Here is a 17886-nt window from a genome sequence, read left to right on the forward strand (position 1 = left end):
TGTACATGTGGTAACTGACTCTGTGTTTCCGGATGATGTCGCCGAGGGGCCAAGGATAGATCCTTGGGGGAATCCAGAGATAACGATGCGGGGGCGGGAAGAAAAGCCATTCCAGGTGGTTCTCTGGCTACGATTCGATGGATAAGAATGGGACCAGGCGAGTGCAGTCCTACCCAGCTGGACGATGGTGGAGAGACGGAGAAGGTTGGAGTGGTCAAATGTGTCAAAGGCTGCAGACAGGTCCAGGAGGATGAGGAGGGATAGTTTACCTTTGTCACAGTCACAAAGGATGTCACAAATAGTGAAGCGCTCCCTCAGTACTGCCCCTCCGACAGTGCGACGCTCCCTCAGTACTGCCCCTCCGACAGTGCAGCACTCCCTCAGTACTGCCCCTCCGACAGTGCGACGCTCCCTCAGTACTGCCCCTCCGACAGTGCAGCACTCCCTCAGTACTGCCCCTCCGACAGTGCGACGCTCCCTCAGTACTGCCCCTCCGACAGTGCGGCACTCCCTCAGTACTGCCCCTCCGACAGTGCGGCTCTCCCTCAGTGCTGTCCCTCCGACAGTGCAGGACTCCCTCAGTACTGCCCCTCCGACAGTGCAGCACTCCCTCAGTACTGCCCCTCCGACAGTGCAGCACTCCCTCAGTACTGCCCCTCCGACAGTGCGGCTCTCCCTCACTGCTGTCCCTCCGACAGTGCAGCACTCCCTCAGTATTGCCCCTCCGACAGTGCAGTACTCCCTCAGTACTGCCCCTCCGACAGTGCAGCACTCCCTCAGTACTGCCCCTCCGACAGTGCAGCACTCCCTCAGTACTGCCCCTCCGACAGTGCGGCTCTCCCTCAGTGCTGTCCCTCCGACAGTGCAGCACTCCCTCAGTATTGCCCCTCCGACAGTGCAGTACTCCCTCAGTACTGCCCCTCCGACAGTGCAGCGCTCCCTCAGTACTGCCCCTCCGACAGTGCGGCACTCCCTCAGTACTGCCCCTCCGACAGTGCAGCGCTCCCTCAGTACTGCCCCTCTGACAGTGCGGCACTCCCTCAGTACTGCCACTCCGACAGTGCAGCACTTCCTCAGTACTGCCCCTCCCATTGAACCTAAGTGGAGGAAGTGCATCCGGGAGGGCGCTTAGCACCTCGAGTCTCGTCGCCGAGAGCATGCAGAAACCAAGCGCAGGCAGCGGAAGGAGCGTGCGGCAAACCAGTCCCACCCTCCCCTTCCCTCAACCACTGTCTGACTCAGAAGTGGAGGAGAATGATTTGAGATCAGTTTGGAAGTGAGTGCAGCCAGACTGAGTTTATTCGGTTTACTGAGGTGTGTGTGTGTTAACGTCAGTGCAGGCTGTGGGTGAAAAGTGGCACTGGTCCAGGAAGGGACGTGATCAGACCAGAATGTAAGGCCAGACAAGTGTCTCGTGTTCACAAAAACACAATTGTAAAAGTGCTTGGTAAGTCGGAGCAGTTCCTGAAGCTTTGCTAATCGCAGCTGCACTTCCAAAATACAAGTATTAATCTAAGCACTTCAAAAGATGTTGAAAGGGGAGACTGTGGATATCACTCCAAAGCTGCCAAAATGTCAGGAAATGAAAACACACGAGATCGGTAGATTTTTGACAGGCAAGGGAATTAAGGGTTATGGAACCATGGCGGGCAGATGGAGTTAAGATACAGGTCAGCCATGATCTGATTGAAGGGCGGAACAGGCATGAGGGGCTGAATGGCCTCCTCCTGTTCCTTAGATAACAAGCTCGAGGGGCTGAATGGCCTCCTCCTGTTCTTTAGATAACAAGCTCGAGGGGCTGAATGGCCTCCTCCTGTTCCTTTCGTAACAGGCTCGAGAGGCTGAATGGCCCCCTCCTGTTCCTTTGGTAACAGGCTTGAGGGGCTCAATGGTCCACTCCTGTTCCTGTGTAACAGGCTCGAGGGACTCAATGGCCCCCTCCTGTTCCTGTGTAACAGGCTCGAGGGGCTCAATGGCCCCCTCCTCTTCCTGTGTAACAGGCTCAAGGGGCTCAATGGCCCCCTCCTGTTCCTCTGTAACAGGCTCGAGAGGCTGAATGGCCTCCTCTTGTTCCTTTAGTAACAGGCTTGAGGGGCTGAATGGCCTCCTCCTGTTCCTTTGGTAACAGGCTCGAGGGGCTCAATGGCCCCCTCCTGTTCCTATGGTAACAGGCTCGAGGGGCTCAATGGCCTCCTCCTGTTTCTGAATAACAGGCTCGAGGGGCTGAATGGCCTCCTCCTGTTCCTTTGGTAACAGGCTCGAGGGGCTCAATGGCCTCCTCCTGTTCCTGAATAACAGGCTCAAGGGGCTGAATGGCCTCCTCCTGTTCCTGTGTAACAGGCTCGAGGGGCTGAATGGCCTCCTCCTGTTCCTAATGTAACAGGCTCGAGGGGCTGAATGGGCCTCCTCCTGTTCCTGTGTAACAGGCTCGAGGGGGTGAATGGCCTCCTCCTGTTCCTTTGGTAACAGGCTCGAGGGGCTGAATGGCCTCCTCCTGTTCCTGAATAACAAGCTCGAGGGGCTGAATGGCCTCCTCCTGTTCCTCTTTAACGATTAGCCTTCAGGGACGCATTATTCTGCAAGTGCACTCTAGCACTTGTCCTGATTGGGTGACGACTGCAGTCATGACCCACTCCAACAACAACAACACTGTATTTATATAGTGCCTTTAACATTGTAAACTGTTTCGAGGTGCTTCACAGGAGCGTTATCAAACAAAATTGGACACCGAGCCACATAAGGAGACATTAGAGCAGGTGACCAAAAGCTTGGTCAAAGAGGTAGGTTTTAAGGAGAATTTTAAAGGAGAGAGACGGAGAGGCGGAGAGGTTTAGGGCGGGAATTCCAGAGCTTAGGGCCCAGGCAGCTGAAGGCACGGCCGCCGATGGTGGAGCGATGGAAATCGGAGATACGCAAGAGGCCGGAATTGGTGGAGGGCAGAGATCTCGGAGGGTTGTCGGGCTGGAGGAAGTTACAGAAGTAGGGAGGGGTGAGGCCATGGAGGGATTTGAACACAAGGATGATCCTTTTAAAATCGAGGCGTTGCCGGATCAGGAGCCAGTGTGGGTCAGCGAGCACAGGGGGTGATGGGTGAGTGGGACTGGGTGTGAGTTAGGACACGAGGCAGTGAGCACAGCGGGTGATGGGTGAGTGGGACTGGGTGTGAGTTAGGACACGAGGCAGTGAGCACAGGGGGTGATGGGTGAGTGGGACTCGGTGTGAGTTAGGACACGGGGCAGCGAGCACAGGGGGTGATGGGTGAGTGGGACTGGGTGTGAGTTAGGACACGAGGCAGTGAGCACAGGGGTTGATGGGTGAGTGGGACTGGGTGTGAGTTAGGACACGGGGCAGTGAGCACAGGGGGTGATGGGTGAGCGGGACTGGGTGTGAGTTAGGACACGAGGCAGTGAGCACAGGGGGTGATGGGTGAGCGAGACTGGGTGTGGAGTTAGGACACGGGGCAGGGAGCACAGGGGGTGATGGGTGAGCGAGACTGGGTGTGGAGTTAGGACATGGGGCAGCAGAGTTTTGGATGAGCTGCAGTTTATGAAGGGTGGGAGTTGGACTCTGCCCCCGGGCCTCCCCCTGGGCCGATGCCGGTGAGGCATCTAAGTCGATAATTCCTGTCGTGTGAGCTGCCCGTGGAGACGTGAGCAGAGTGAACAGCTGCCTACTTGTCCACTCAAAACCCTTCATAATTGTACACATCTCTACTTTCAACCTTCTCTGCTCTAAGGAAAACAATCTCAGCTTCTCCAGTCTCTCCACGTACCTGAAGCCCCACATCCCGGTCACCATTCTAGTAAATCCCCTCTGCACCCTCTCCACCCTCTCCAAGGCCTTGTTATCCTTGCTAAAGTGCGCTGCCCAGAATTGGACACAATACTCCAGCTGGGGTCTACCCAGAGATCTGTAAAGGTTTAGCACAACCTCTTTGTGTTTGCATTCAATGGCCCTAGTTGCAAAGCCAAGTAATCCCATACTCTTTCTTAACCATTTTATCACCTTGCCCTGCCACCTCCCAAGATTGGTGAATATGCACCCCCAGGTCCCACTGCTCCAGCCCCCACTTTAAGTAGCACCATTTGGATTATACTGCCTCTCTCTGCTGTTCTTCCTGGAGTGCATCACATTGCACTTCTCTGCATCTGCCCTGTGCCTGCTCACGTCACTAGTCTGCCTCTGTCCTCCTGACGTCTGCCACTATCCTGCTCACTGTTTTACTACGTTGCCAAGTTTTGTCTCATCAGCAAACTTTGGAATTGTGCGCCCTCTATCCAAGTCCAGGTCATTTATGCATAACAAGAAAAGCAATGGTCCTAATACTGGCCGCTGGGGAACCCCACTGCATACTTCTCTCCAGCCAGAGAAAGATCCATTCATCACTGCTCGCTGCCTCCTACCCCTTAGCCAACGTCCATTTCATCTCTTGTGCTTCTAGAACATAAGAACATAGGAGCTGGAGTAGGCCATTCGGCCCTTTCGAGCCGACTCTGCCATTCAATAAGATCATGGCTGATCTTCTACCTCAACTCCATTTTCCCGCACGATCGCCATATCCCTTCATTCCCTTCTTTCCACCAAATTTATCGACCTCTGTTTGAATATACTCAACGATTCAGCATCCACAACCCTCTGGGGCTAGAGAATTCCAAAGAAGTGAAGACATTTCTCCTCATCTCAGTCCTGAAGAAGGCAAATGGCATGTTGGCCTTCATAGCTAGGGGATTTGAGTATAGGAGCAGGGAGGTCTTGTACAGGGCCTTGGTGAGGCCTCACCTGGAATATTGTGTTCAGTTTTGGTCTCCTAATCTGAGGAAGGACGTTCTTGCTATTGAGGGAGTGCAACAAAGGTTCACCAGACTGATTCCAGGGATGGCTGGACTGACATATCAGGAGAGACTGGATCAACTGGGCCTTTATACACTGGAGTTTAGATGGATTAGAGGGGATCTCATAGAAACATATAAGATTCTGACGGGACGGGACAGGTTAGATGCGGGAAGAATGTTCCCGATGTTGGGGAAGTCCAGAACCAGGGGACACAGTCTTAGGATACGGGGTAAGCCAATTAGGACTGAGATGAGGAGAAACTTCTTCACTCAGAGGGTTGTGAACCTGTGGAATTCCCTAGTGCAGAGAGTTGTTGATGCCAGTTCATTGGATATATTCAAGAGGGAGTTAGATATGGCCCTTACGGCTAAAGGGATCAAGGGGTATGGAGAGAAAGCGGGAAAGGGGTACTGAAGGAATGATCAGCCATTATCATATTGAATGACGGTGCAGGCTCGAAGGGCCGAATGGCCTGCTCCTGCACATATTTTCTATGTTTCTATGTTTTCTAGATGGCCGAGCCCTTATTCTGAGACTGTGACCCCCTGGTTCTAGAATTTCCAGCCAGGAGAAACATTTTCCCAGTATTAACCCTGTCAAGCCCCTCAAGTATGTTATGTGGTAACTCTATCAAATGTATTTTGAAAGTCGATATATACATTTACTGGATTACCTTCACCAACCCTCTCATCAAAGAACGCATTATAACCTGGTATCATCCTTGTAAACCCTTCTTTCACCTTCTCCAGTCCTTCTATATCCTGGAACTCCCTCCCTAACAGCACTGTGGGAGCACCTTCACCACACGGACTGCAGCGGTTCAAGGCGGCGGCTCACCACCACCTTCTCAAGGGGCAATCAGAGATGGGCAATAAATGCCGGCCTTGCCAGCGACGCCCACATCCCGGGACGAATACAAGAAGAAATAATATGGCGAGCAGCACTGTGCACAGTACTCCACCTGTGGTCTAATCAAGGTTCCGCACAAGTTTAATGTAATTTTGCGAATCGGGAAGGCCGTTGAAGCAAAGGAGTTTTAATGGCTGCAAGAGACCATTCCAGGAGTGAGAGAGGAAGGACTGAGGTGGACTGCAATGAGAAGGTAGGTAAGGTATATCTGTGGACAAAAATGGGCCAGGTTTGTTTCTGTACCTAAAAATGTTGGTTTTTATATCCTCCATCCTGCTCAGGCACTTTCAGAGGCCTGGGAAACTTGCTGAAACATGTCAAGCTCACACGAAATGAAAATAAATGCAGAAAAGATAAAAAAATAACATAAATTTCAAAAAGATACAGGTAAAATGACATCCGTGCACTGCCGCAGGGCAAAGCAAACATGAATGATCGGATGTCTTTAATTGCTTGATGCATGAATTCGCTCAACTGGCCGGCGGCCTGATTTCAATCCTGAGACAATGTCATTTTGTTTCTCAGGGGCAGGGACTGCTGTACGTGACCAGTATGGGTGCTTTATGTGTCCTACAGTTACACAGAATTACATCGAGTGCACAGCCCAGGAACAGGCCATTGGGCCCAGCGCTCCGTGCCGGGGTTTATGCCCCACTGCTCCGTGCCGGGGTTTATGCCCCACCGCTCCGTGCCGGGGTTTATGCTCCATCGCTCCGTGCCGGGGTTTGTGCTCCACCGCTCCGTGCCGGGGTTTGTGCCCCAACGCTCCGTGCCGGGGTTTGTGCCCCACCGCTCCGTGCCGGGGTTTGTGCCCCACCGCTCCGTGCCGGGGTTTGTGCCCCACCGCTCCGTGCCGGGGTTTGTGCCCCACCGCTCCGTGCCGGGGTTTATGCCCCACCGCTCCGTGCCGGGGTTTATGCCCCACCGCTCCGTGCCGGGGTTTATGCTCCACACCAGCCCCCTCCCACCCCTCTCCATCTCACCCTATCCCCATATCCTTCTATTCCTTTCTCCCCTATGTGTTTATCCAGCCTCCCCTTAAATACATCGATACTATTCACCTCAACCTCTCCCTGTGGCAGCGAGTTCCACATTCTCACCCCTCTCTGGGTAAAGAAGTTTCTCCTGAATTCCCCATTGGAAGTCTTAGCGATTATCATATTTATGACCTCTAGTTTAGGATTCTGCGCCTCCCCCTCCCCCCCCCCCCCTCCAGTGGAAACATCTTCACTACATTGACCCGCTCAAACCCTGTCATAATTGTAACAGAGAGCTCCGTCTAGTGGACCACTGCGGTAATGCAACTGCTGCTGTAAATACAATAAAAGTCACCTGGTGTAGTGGAGCCATCATGTGTGTGTGTGTGTGTTTGTGATGTGGCAAAGAATATCGCACTAATCTTAAAGACTGAGGTGGCCCTTCAGCCTTCGCTTGTTATGGAGAAAACATCTTCCGCCTCTTCAGTCCTTGCTGATAGTTATAAACTCTCGGTTCTGAGACTGATAAGGGCCGACAGTTCTGCGCATCACATGCTGAAGGTAAAGTGCAAAAGACACATGGATTTGTGAGACTGCAGCACTCACAAAGGCATGAAGATGCACAACAAACTAAGACTTGGCACATGTCAATCGTGGCTCAGTGGGCAGCACTCTCGCCTCTGAGTCAGACGGTTGTGGGTTCAAGTCCCACTCCAGGGACTCGAGCACATAAATCTAAGCTGACACTCCCAGTGCAGTATTGTTCACACCGCTGTCTTTCGGATGAGATGTTAAACCGATGCCCCGCCTGCTCCCTATGACACTGAGAAGAGGTCATCTGTCATTATCACATTGCTGTTTGTAGGAGCTCACTGTGTGCAAATTGGCTGCCGCATTTCCTGCACAGATGATGAGTGAAGACAAGAGGAAGGGAGAGGAGCGGAGGAGAGGGGAGGAGCAGATTGTCAGGTGGGAGTCCTCCAGCTGGGGACCGAAGGACCATAGGAACAGGAGGAGGCCATTCAGCCCCTCGAGCCTGTTCCGCCCTTCAATGAGATTATGGGCTGATCTGTGGCCTAACTCCATCATCATCATTATAGGCAGTCCCTCGAAACGAGGATGATTTGCTTCCACGCCAACAAGGGATGAGTTCAATGAAGGACCTAATATTCCAGGTCCCGAATTACATCCCGAAGGGTGGAAGATGCCTGTGCGCGGATTGTTTTACCGTGTCGTGGCTGTTGCTCACCAGCAACAGAGATCGGGAGGGGCGAGGGCCACGGAGGGATTTGAAAACGAGGATGAGTATTTTAAAATTGAGGCGTTGTCGGACGGGGAGCCAATGTAGGTCAGCGAGCACAGGGGGTGATGGGTGAGTGGGACTGGGTGCGAGTTAGGACACGGGGCAGTGAGCACAGGGGGTGATGGGTGAGTGGGACTGGGTGTGAGTTAGGACACGGGGCAGCGAGCACAGGGGGTGATGGGTGAGCGGGACTGGGTGTGAGTTAGGACACGGGTCAGTGAGCACAGGGGGTGATGGGTGAGTGGGACTGGGTGTGAGTTAGGACACGGGGCAGTGAGCACAGGGGGTGATGGGTGAGTGGGACTGGGTGTGAGTTAGGACACGGGGTCAGTGAGCACAGGGGGTGATGGGTGAGTGGGACTGGGTGTGAGTTAGGACACGGGGCAGTGAGCACAGGGGGTGATGGGTGAGTGGGACTGGGTGTGAGTTAGGACACGGGGCAGCAGAGTTTGGGATGAGCTGAAGGTTATGTAGGGTGGAAGTTGAGAGGCCGGCCAAGATACAGTTACAATAGCATTCGAGCTCCGTGATTAAATATGCTTGTCGGGCAACAATTATAAGAAGGTTCCCGCTAGTTATGGGCTCAGGAGACCAGTTTAAATTCCGAGATCGTATGTGGGGCATCGGCAGCTGTGTTCCACCGATGATTTAACTACCCACCCACCTGGTCCTGTTGGGCAGCTAGGGTTGAAATCGGCCACTGAATTTCATCCAGGACAAAGCAGCCACTTGATCAACACCCCATCCCCCACCTTCAACACTCACTCCCTCCACCACCGGCGCCCCCTGGCTGCAGTGTGTACCATCTACAAGATGCACTGCAGCAACTCGCCAAGGCTTCTTCAGCAGCACCTCCCAAACCCGTGACCTCTACCCCCTAGAAGGACAAGGGCAGCAGGCGCATGGGAACACCACCACCTCCACGTTCCCCTCCCAGTCACACACCATCCCGACTGGGAAATATATCGGCCGTTCCTTCATCGTCGCTGGGTCACAATCCTGGAACTCCCTCCCTAACAGCACTGTGGGAGCACCTTCACCACACGGACTGCAGCGGTTCAAGAAGGCGGCTCACCACCACCTTCTCAAGGGGCAATTAGGGATGGGCAATAAATGCCGGCCTGGCCAGCGACGCCCACATCGCAGGAACAAATTTTTAAAAAGGAAGCATTTTCTTAATACTGATAAATCCCTACTCCTATCAGCAAACCAATCAGCGTTAAAATTCAACACACATACAAAATAACGCAGGGCTCAAAACATTACGGCCCTTTGAATTTTATTTTTTTTGTGAAATCAATTACAAAATGCAAACTCTCGATGGGGTATTTCAACAGCAAAGGATAGAAAGCTTTTTACCTTTTGACCTGCCGGACCAGGAGGACCTAATCGACCAACTGGACCTGGCTCGCCCTGTGTGTGAGAGCAATGATAAGTTAGCAACAAAGCTGTACAGATAAATGCGTAATGTTTAATGCCAAAGGTACTCCATGCATGTTTCTGATCAGTGTATTAAGCTTCTAATTCTGTCACTATTGTGATTCAAAGAAGGCTTTGTAAAGTGAATGGCAATTAAGTACAAATATTTCTATTACGGCTAAAGGGATCAAGGGGTATGGAGAGAAAGCAGGAAAGGGGTACTGAGGGAATGATCAGCCATGATCTTATTGAATGGTGGTGCAGGCTCGAAGGGCCGAATGGCCTACTCCTGCACCTATTTTCTATGTTTCTCTGTTTCAATTGCAGGGAAAGAGACTACATTTAACACCATCCTGTTGCTAAGCATCATTGAAGGGAATTTGATCTCACAGTGAATGCATCTCACCGCCAAAGGCCCTCACATAGAATGTACAGCCCAGGAACAGGCCATTGGGCCCACCGCTCCGTGCCGGGGTTTATGCCCCACCGCTCCGTGCCGGGGTTTATGCCCCACCGCTCCGTGTCGGGGTTTATGCTTTACACCAGCCCCCTCCCACCCCTCTCCATCTCACCCTATCCCCATATCCTTCTATTCCTTTCTCCCTCATGTGTTTATCCAGCCTCCCCTTAAATACATCGATACTATTCGCCTCAACCCCCTCCCTGTGGCAGCGAGTTCCACATTCTCACCCCTCTCTGGGTAAAGAAGTTTCTCCTGAATTCCCCATTGGATTTATCAGTGACTGTCTTATACTGATGGCCCCGAGTTCTGGTCTCCCCCACACGGGGAAACATTTTCTCTACGTCTACCCTTTCATAATCTTCAAGACCTCCATCAGGTCAGCCCCTCAGCCTTTCCCTTTTCCAGAGAAAAGAGCCCCAGGCTGTTCAGCCTTTCCTGATAATTATAACCTCTTTATTCTGGTATCATCCTTGTAAAGCTTTTTTGCACCTTCTGCCTCTATATCGTTTTTAAAATATGGAGACCAGAACTGTGCACAGTGCTCCAAGTGTGGTCTAACCAAGGTTGGATTCAAGTCTGACACAACACCCTTGCTTTACAATTCCACCCCTTTAGAAGTGAGCCCCAATGGTGGGTTTGCTGTACCTGCGTCACCAATTTCAGAGATTTATCTGTAATAAGCTTAATGCTTTGTGTTGGTGATCTACATGGTTTTAGTGGGTTAAAACTCCAGCGATGCTTGATGCTGATCCAAACTGTTGCCAACCTGATTACAAGTTCTCTGTCCTTAGACTAGTTTCACTCAGAGAGTTGTGAACCTGTGGAATTCTCTACCACAGAATGTTATTGAGGCCAGTTCGTTAGATATATTCAAGAGGGAGTTAGATGTGGCCCTTACGGCTAAAGGGATCAAGGGGTATGGAGAGAAAGCAGGAATGGGGTACTGAAGTTGCATGTTCAGCCATGATCTTATTGAATGGTGGTGCAGGCTCGAAGGGCCGAATGGTCTACTCCTGCACCTATTTTCTATGTTCCTATGTTTGCGTGTTCCGACAGAAAAAGAGGGAAGTGTACACCCCATATCAATTACAGGAACGGTGGCACTGTGGTTATAACACTGGACTAATAATCTAGAGGTCTGGACTAATATCTCAAGAAATACGTTCGATCCCTACCAGGGTAGCTGGGGAATTTAAATTCCGTTAATTAAATAAATCTAGAATATAAAGTACTAGTATCAATAACGGTGACCATGAAACTACCGGATTGTTGTAAAGTTCCATCAGGTTCATTGATGCCCTTTAGGGAAGGAAATCTGCCGCCCTGACCCGGTCTGGCCGCTATGTGACTCCTGACCCACAGCGATGTGGTTGACTCTAAACTGCCCTCTGGCCCAGCGCGACACTCCGTTGTCAAGAAGGTGACTCACCACCACCTTCTCAAGGGCGATTAGGGATTCCGTGAATGAATTAAAAACTATATATCAGGCAAACCAACTCTTGTGTGGTAGAATTCTAAGTATTTTGGATTGAGCATTTGTAAACATCAAGCTGAAGAAGAAATACGTTCCCTCTTTTTGAAAGGGGTGCTTCCCACCATCCCGATGTGTGCAGGCTCAAAACTACACCACTTGTTCCCAGGAGCAAGGCCATCTTCGGGATTCACCAACAGAAATACTTACAATTAAATAAACCGGCTGATTCTTGGGAAATCGGGCATGAGGAGATTTTTGTATCACAATTTCATTAGAAGTACAAGTTAGGTTTTAACCTCACAGAATAAATATCACATGTTCGACAGTTCCCCACTGAGCTTACTTGAGAGCAGATATTTCCTTCACACTTTGATGGAAGCTCAAAGTTACATTCTGAGTATTTTTCTTTTATTTGACTACTTTTCTCCAGCCTGATCTCCTGGCCAGGATAAGTAGAGAGCTTTGCCACTTACCCCAACCGCAATGATTACCATTCATCTCTCAATTTGGCCTCAACAACGATTACTTGCACATAATGATCCAGGAAAGTTATCACAGTGGCCTTTGGAGGGAGGGTGAGGTGGAGGTGGAGGGAGGGAGGGAGGTGGAGGTGGAGGGAGGGAGGAAGGTGGAGGTGGAGGGAGGCGGTGGGAGGGTGAGAGGCGGTGGGAGGGTGAGAGGCGGTGGGAGGGTGAGAGGCGGTGGGAGGGCGAGAGGCGGTGGGAGGGCGAGAGGCGGTGGGAGGGCGAGAGGCGGTGGGAGGGCGAGAGGCGGTGGGAGGGCGAGAGGCGGTGGGAGGGCGAGAGGCGGTGGGAGGGCGAGAGGCGGTGGGAGGGCGAGAGGCGGTGGGAGGGCGAGAGGCGGTGGGAGGGCGAGAGGCGGTGGGAGGGCGAGAGGCGGTGGGAGGGCGAGAGGCGGTGGGAGGGCGAGAGGCGGTGGGAGGGCGAGAGGCGGTGGGAGGGCGAGAGGCGGTGGGAGGGCGAGAGGCGGTGGGAGGGCGAGAGGCGGTGGGAGGGCGAGAGGCGGTGGGAGGGCGAGAGGCGGTGGGAGGGCGAGAGGCGGTGGGAGGGCGAGAGGCGGTGGGAGGGCGAGAGGCGGTGGGAGGGCGAGAGGCGGTGGGAGGGCGAGAGGCGGTGGGAGGGCGAGAGGCGGTGGGAGGGCGAGAGGCGGTGGGAGGGCGAGAGGCGGTGGGAGGGCGAGAGGCGGTGGGAGGGCGAGAGGCGGTGGGAGGGCGAGAGGCGGTGGGAGGGCGAGAGGCGGTGGGAGGGCGAGAGGCGGTGGGAGGGCGAGAGGCGGTGGGAGGGCGAGAGGCGGTGGGAGGGCGAGAGGCGGTGGGAGGGCGAGAGGCGGTGGGAGGGCGAGAGGCGGTGGGAGGGCGAGAGGCGGTGGGAGGGCGAGAGGCGGTGGGAGGGCGAGAGGCGGTGGGAGGGCGAGAGGCGGTGGGAGGGCGAGAGGCGGTGGGAGGGCGAGAGGCGGTGGGAGGGCGAGAGGCGGTGGGAGGGCGAGAGGCGGTGGGAGGGCGAGAGGCGGTGGGAGGGCGAGAGGCGGTGGGAGGGCGAGAGGCGGTGGGAGGGCGAGAGGCGGTGGGAGGGCGAGAGGCGGTGGGAGGGCGAGAGGCGGTGGGAGGGCGAGAGGCGGTGGGAGGGCGAGAGGCGGTGGGAGGGCGAGAGGCGGTGGGAGGGCGAGAGGCGGTGGGAGGGCGAGAGGCGGTGGGAGGGCGAGAGGCGGTGGGAGGGCGAGAGGCGGTGGGAGGGCGAGAGGCGGTGGGAGGGCGAGAGGCGGTGGGAGGGCGAGAGGCGGTGGGAGGGCGAGAGGCGGTGGGAGGGCGAGAGGCGGTGGGAGGGCGAGAGGCGGTGGGAGGGCGAGAGGCGGTGGGAGGGCGAGAGGCGGTGGGAGGGCGAGAGGCGGTGGGAGGGCGAGAGGCGGTGGGAGGGCGAGAGGCGGTGGGAGGGCGAGAGGCGGTGGGAGGGCGAGAGGCGGTGGGAGGGCGAGAGGCGGTGGGAGGGCGAGAGGCGGTGGGAGGGCGAGAGGCGGTGGGAGGGCGAGAGGCGGTGGGAGGGCGAGAGGCGGTGGGAGGGCGAGAGGCGGTGGGAGGGCGAGAGGCGGTGGGAGGGCGAGAGGCGGTGGGAGGGCGAGAGGCGGTGGGAGGGCGAGAGGCGGTGGGAGGGCGAGAGGCGGTGGGAGGGCGAGAGGCGGTGGGAGGGCGAGAGGCGGTGGGAGGGCGAGAGGCGGTGGGAGGGCGAGAGGCGGTGGGAGGGCGAGAGGCGGTGGGAGGGTGAGAGGCGGTGGGAGGGTGAGAGGCGGTGGGAGGGTGAGAGGCGGTGGGAGGGTGAGAGGCGGTGGGAGGGTGAGAGGCGGTGGGAGGGTGAGAGGTGGTGGGAGGGTGAGAGGTGGTGGGAGGGTGAGAGGTGGTGGGAGGGTGAGGTGGAGGGAGGGAGATAAGGGAGGGTGAGGTGGAGGGAAGGTAAGGAGGGAGGGTGAGGAGGGAGGAAGGTGGTGGGAGGGTGAGGAGGGAGGAAGGTGGTGGGAGGGTGAGAGGTGGTGGGAGGGTGAGAGGTGGTGGGAGGGTGAGAGGTGGTGGGAGGGTGAGGTGGAGGGAGGGAGATGAGGGAGGGTGAGGAGGGAGGAAGGTGGTGGGAGGGTGAGGAGGGAGGAAGTTGGTGGGAGGGTGAGGAGGGAGGAAGGTGGAGGGAGGGAGGTGGCCGGAGGGTGAGGTGCTGTCGGGTAGGAACTTCGGAAAGCATGGATACAGGTCTCAGAAGTTTTTGCAATTTGAACCCAATGATCTAGCCGGTGTGGCACAGTGCACACGATTAGTTTTGTATGACGGGAAAAGTTAATAATGGGATGTCTAGTTTGGCTAGCCGATCAATGGCTTACTGAGATGCCGAGGTTTTTAAAAAATTTGCTCATGGGATGTCACTGGCAAGGCCGGCATTTATTGCCCGTCCCTAATTGCCCCTTGAGAAGGTGGTGGTGAGCCGCCTTCTTGAACCGCTGCAGTCCGTGTGGTGAAGGTGCTCCCACAGTGCTGTTAGGGAGGGAGTTCCAGGATTGTGACCCAGCGACGATGAAGGAACGGCCGATATATTTCCCAGTCAGGATGGAGTGTGACTGGGAGGGGAACGTGGAGGTGGTGGTGTTCCCATGCACCTGCTGCCCTTGTCCTTCTAGGTGGTAGAGGTCGCGGGTTTGGGAGGTGCTGCCGAAGAAGCCTTGGCGAGTTGCTGCAGTGCATCTTGTAGATGGTGCACACTGCAGCCAGGGGGCGCCGGTGGTGGAGGGAGTGAGTGTTGAAGGTGGTGGATGGGGGGCCGATCAAGCGGCTGCTTTGTCCTGGATGGTGTCGAGCTTCTTGCGTGTTGTTGGAGCTGCACTCATCCAGGCAAGTGGAGAGTATTCCATCACACTCCTGACTTGTGCCTTGTAGATGGTGGAAAGGCTTTGGGGAGTCAGGAGGTGAGACACTCACCACAGAATACCCAACCTCTGACCTGCTCTTGTAGCCACAGTATTTATGTGGCTGGTCCAGTTAAGTTTCTGGTCAATGGTGACCCTCAGGATGTTGATGGTGGGGGATTCAGTGATGGTAATGTCGTTGAATGTCAAGGGGCGGTGGTTAGACTCTCGCTTGTTGGAGATGGTCATGGTACATCAGTCATTGAAAGTTGGCATGCAGGTACAGCAGGCGGTGAAGAAGGCAAATGGTATGTTGGCCTTCATAGCTAGGGGATTTGAGTATAGGAGCAGGGAGGTCTTACTGCAGTTGTACAGTGCCTTGGTGAGGCCTCACCTGGAATATTATGTGCAGTTTTGGTCTCCTAATCTGAGGAAGGACGTTCTTGCTATTGAGGGAGTGCAGCGAAGGTTCACCAGACTGATTCCAGGGATGGCTGGACTGACATATGAGGAGAGACTGGATCAACTGGGCCTTTATACACTGGAGTTTAGAAGGCTGAGAGGGGATCTCATAGAAACGTATAAGATTCTGACGGGACTGGACAGGTTAGATGCGGAAAGAATGTTCCCGATGTTGGGGAAGTCCAGAACCAGAGGATGCAGTCTTAGGATAAGGGGCAGGCCATTTAGGACTGAGATGAGGGAAACTTCTTCACTCAGAGAGTTGTTAACCTGTGGAATTCCCTGCCGCAGGGAGTTGTTGAGGCCAGTTCATTGGATATATTCAAGAGGGAGTTAGATATGGCCCTTACGGCTAAAGGGATCAAGGGGTATGGAGAGAAAGCAGGAAAGGGGTACTGAGGGAATGATCAGCCATGATCTTATTGAATGGTGGTGCAGGCTCGAAGGGCTGAATGGCCTACTCCTGCACCTATTTTCTATGTTTCTAAAAGGATAGTATGCAGGTACTAAAGATATCAGGAAGGCCAATGGTATCTTGGCCTTTATTGCAAAGGGGATGCAGTATAAAAGCAGGGAAGTCTTGCTACAGCTATACAGGGTATTGGTGAGGCCACACCTGGAATACTGCGTGCAGTTTTGGTTTCCATATTTACGAAAGGATATACTTGCTTTGGAGGCAGTTCAGAGATGGTTCACTCGGTTGATTCCGGGGATGAGGGGGTTGACTAATGAGGAAAGGTTGAGTAGGTTGGGCCTCTACTCATTGGAATGCAGAAGAATGAGAAGTGATCTTATCGAAACATATAAGATTATGAGGGGGCTTGACAAGGTGGATGCAGAGAGGATGTTTCCACTGATGGGGGAGACTAGAACTAGAGGGAATGATCTTAGAATAAGGGGCCACCCATTTAAAACTGAGATGAGGAGGAATTTCTTCTCTCAGAAGGTTGTAAATCTGTGGAATTCCCTGCCTCAGAGAGCTTTGGATGCTGGGACATAGACAGATTTTTGAGCGATAAGGGGATAAGGGGTTATGGGGAGCAGGTGGGGAAGTGGAGCTGAGTCCATGATCGGATCAGCCAAGATCTTATTGAATGGCGGACTCATGCTACTATTTCTTATGGCCTTATGTTCTTGACTGCTGGCCGTGATCCACTTTAACGGCATCGGTTTGACTTCCTGTGGCCCGATTTGACAAAAAGGGTTGAGACACTGCTCCCAAACAAGCTCTTCCAAATTGGGACAATCATTTGGATCCAACACCACATGCAACAAGGACACGGAAAACTGATGAACAATGATGGCCCCCCGTGCAAAACCCCCACCGACAGAAAACAACAGACAGGTAGAGAATGGGGCATGGACACAGAAACATCAAACCAACACTGAGTACATGCATTACATATCGACAAGGATGCAAATCTTTGCAAAACCGCACCCTAGTATTGATATCACGCGCGTTGACTAATTGGTCAGCGCTCCCTTCCTCTTTGGTCACAGAGGTTCCTCGGAAAGAAATAACGCTTACTGAACAAAGTGGACCATGCAGACAGCTAACAGTGATGGAGATGAAATGGCAGCACAGACACTTTAGCACACAAGACGTCCGATGGCCCAGCACACTGATAGCGGCCCAACCTCATTTACCTGTCCTCCAGGTGGTGCTTTTATGGGGAACAAGCCGGGTTCTCCTTTCGGACCCTGATGTGGGAATTACGCACGCACCAATATAATCAACAGAAGAAAGGTAAGTGCAACGCGCGCTATGACGTACAAGAAACAATTCGAAACACTGCATCAGAGACAATACCCATGGTTACACAGGTCAACGTAAATAGCGCTTGTTGGCTGTGGCCAATCTAACCCTTGACGCGAGGTTCGAATCATTTCACGGGGTGACTGACGGGTGAAAGGCTTGTGGAGACTTTTAATACGCTAGTGAGTTCACTGGTTAGCAGCCTTCATAGAATCATAGCACAGAAGGAGGCCATTCGGCCCATCGTGTCCACACCGGCCAACCAAGAGCTACCCAGCCTAATCCCACTTTCCAGCTCTCGGTCCGTAGCCCTGTAGGTTACGGCACTTCAAATTGCACATCCAAGTACTGCACTTTTTAAATGTGGTGTCTTGTAAGATTTTTTTTGCTGGTCAATTATGCTCAAATCTACTAACTCCACTCTGCAAACACACTCTCAACTTATTTTGGCCCCGATTTTAACTGCGGGCGGATTACCTGCACAGGCCCAGAGTTAAAATTACAGGCGGGACTCGATGATGTCATTGGGCCGCAACATGCCCATGTGAAGAAGGACCCTGTAGGCTCGGGGCGCCTGTCCTTGCTGCGTGCTCAGGAGAGCGGGTTCCAATCGCCGATGTTGAGATCACTGAGGCTCTCGGACCGGTAAGTGCCGGGGCGAGTTTAACTACCCGCCCGCCAGGTTTCTGCTGAGCAACTCGGGTTAAAATCCCCCCCAATCTCTAACACTCACACAAGGGGTTTCATAGTTATCAAACCGGAGAAAAATGTTTTGCCTTTACTCATTCACTGTGTTTAAATCTTTAAGAGCTCAGTGCTTCATGCAGGGTGTAGCCATGGATAGAAAGACATACATTTATATAGCGCCTTTCACGACCACCGGACATCTCA

General features: G+C 53.8%; 1 protein-coding gene across 1 annotated transcript in view; it reads right to left on the bottom strand.

Annotated features, from left to right (window-relative positions):
• LOC139268363 (collagen alpha-1(XXIV) chain) overlaps positions 1-17886 on the bottom strand; it is a 420125-nt gene that overhangs the window by 344773 nt on the left and 57466 nt on the right. Inside the window, exons 5-6 of the mRNA XM_070886436.1 lie at positions 16887-16940; positions 9382-9435 (exon numbers count right to left, since the gene is read on the bottom strand). Of these exons, the coding sequence (XP_070742537.1) occupies positions 9382-9435; positions 16887-16940 (108 nt within the window). The remainder of the gene's footprint in view (positions 1-9381; positions 9436-16886; positions 16941-17886) is intronic.

The sequence above is a fragment of the Pristiophorus japonicus genome, chromosome 8 (genome assembly GCF_044704955.1).
Source record: "Pristiophorus japonicus isolate sPriJap1 chromosome 8, sPriJap1.hap1, whole genome shotgun sequence".
NCBI classification, from domain to species: domain Eukaryota; kingdom Metazoa; phylum Chordata; class Chondrichthyes; family Pristiophoridae; genus Pristiophorus; species Pristiophorus japonicus.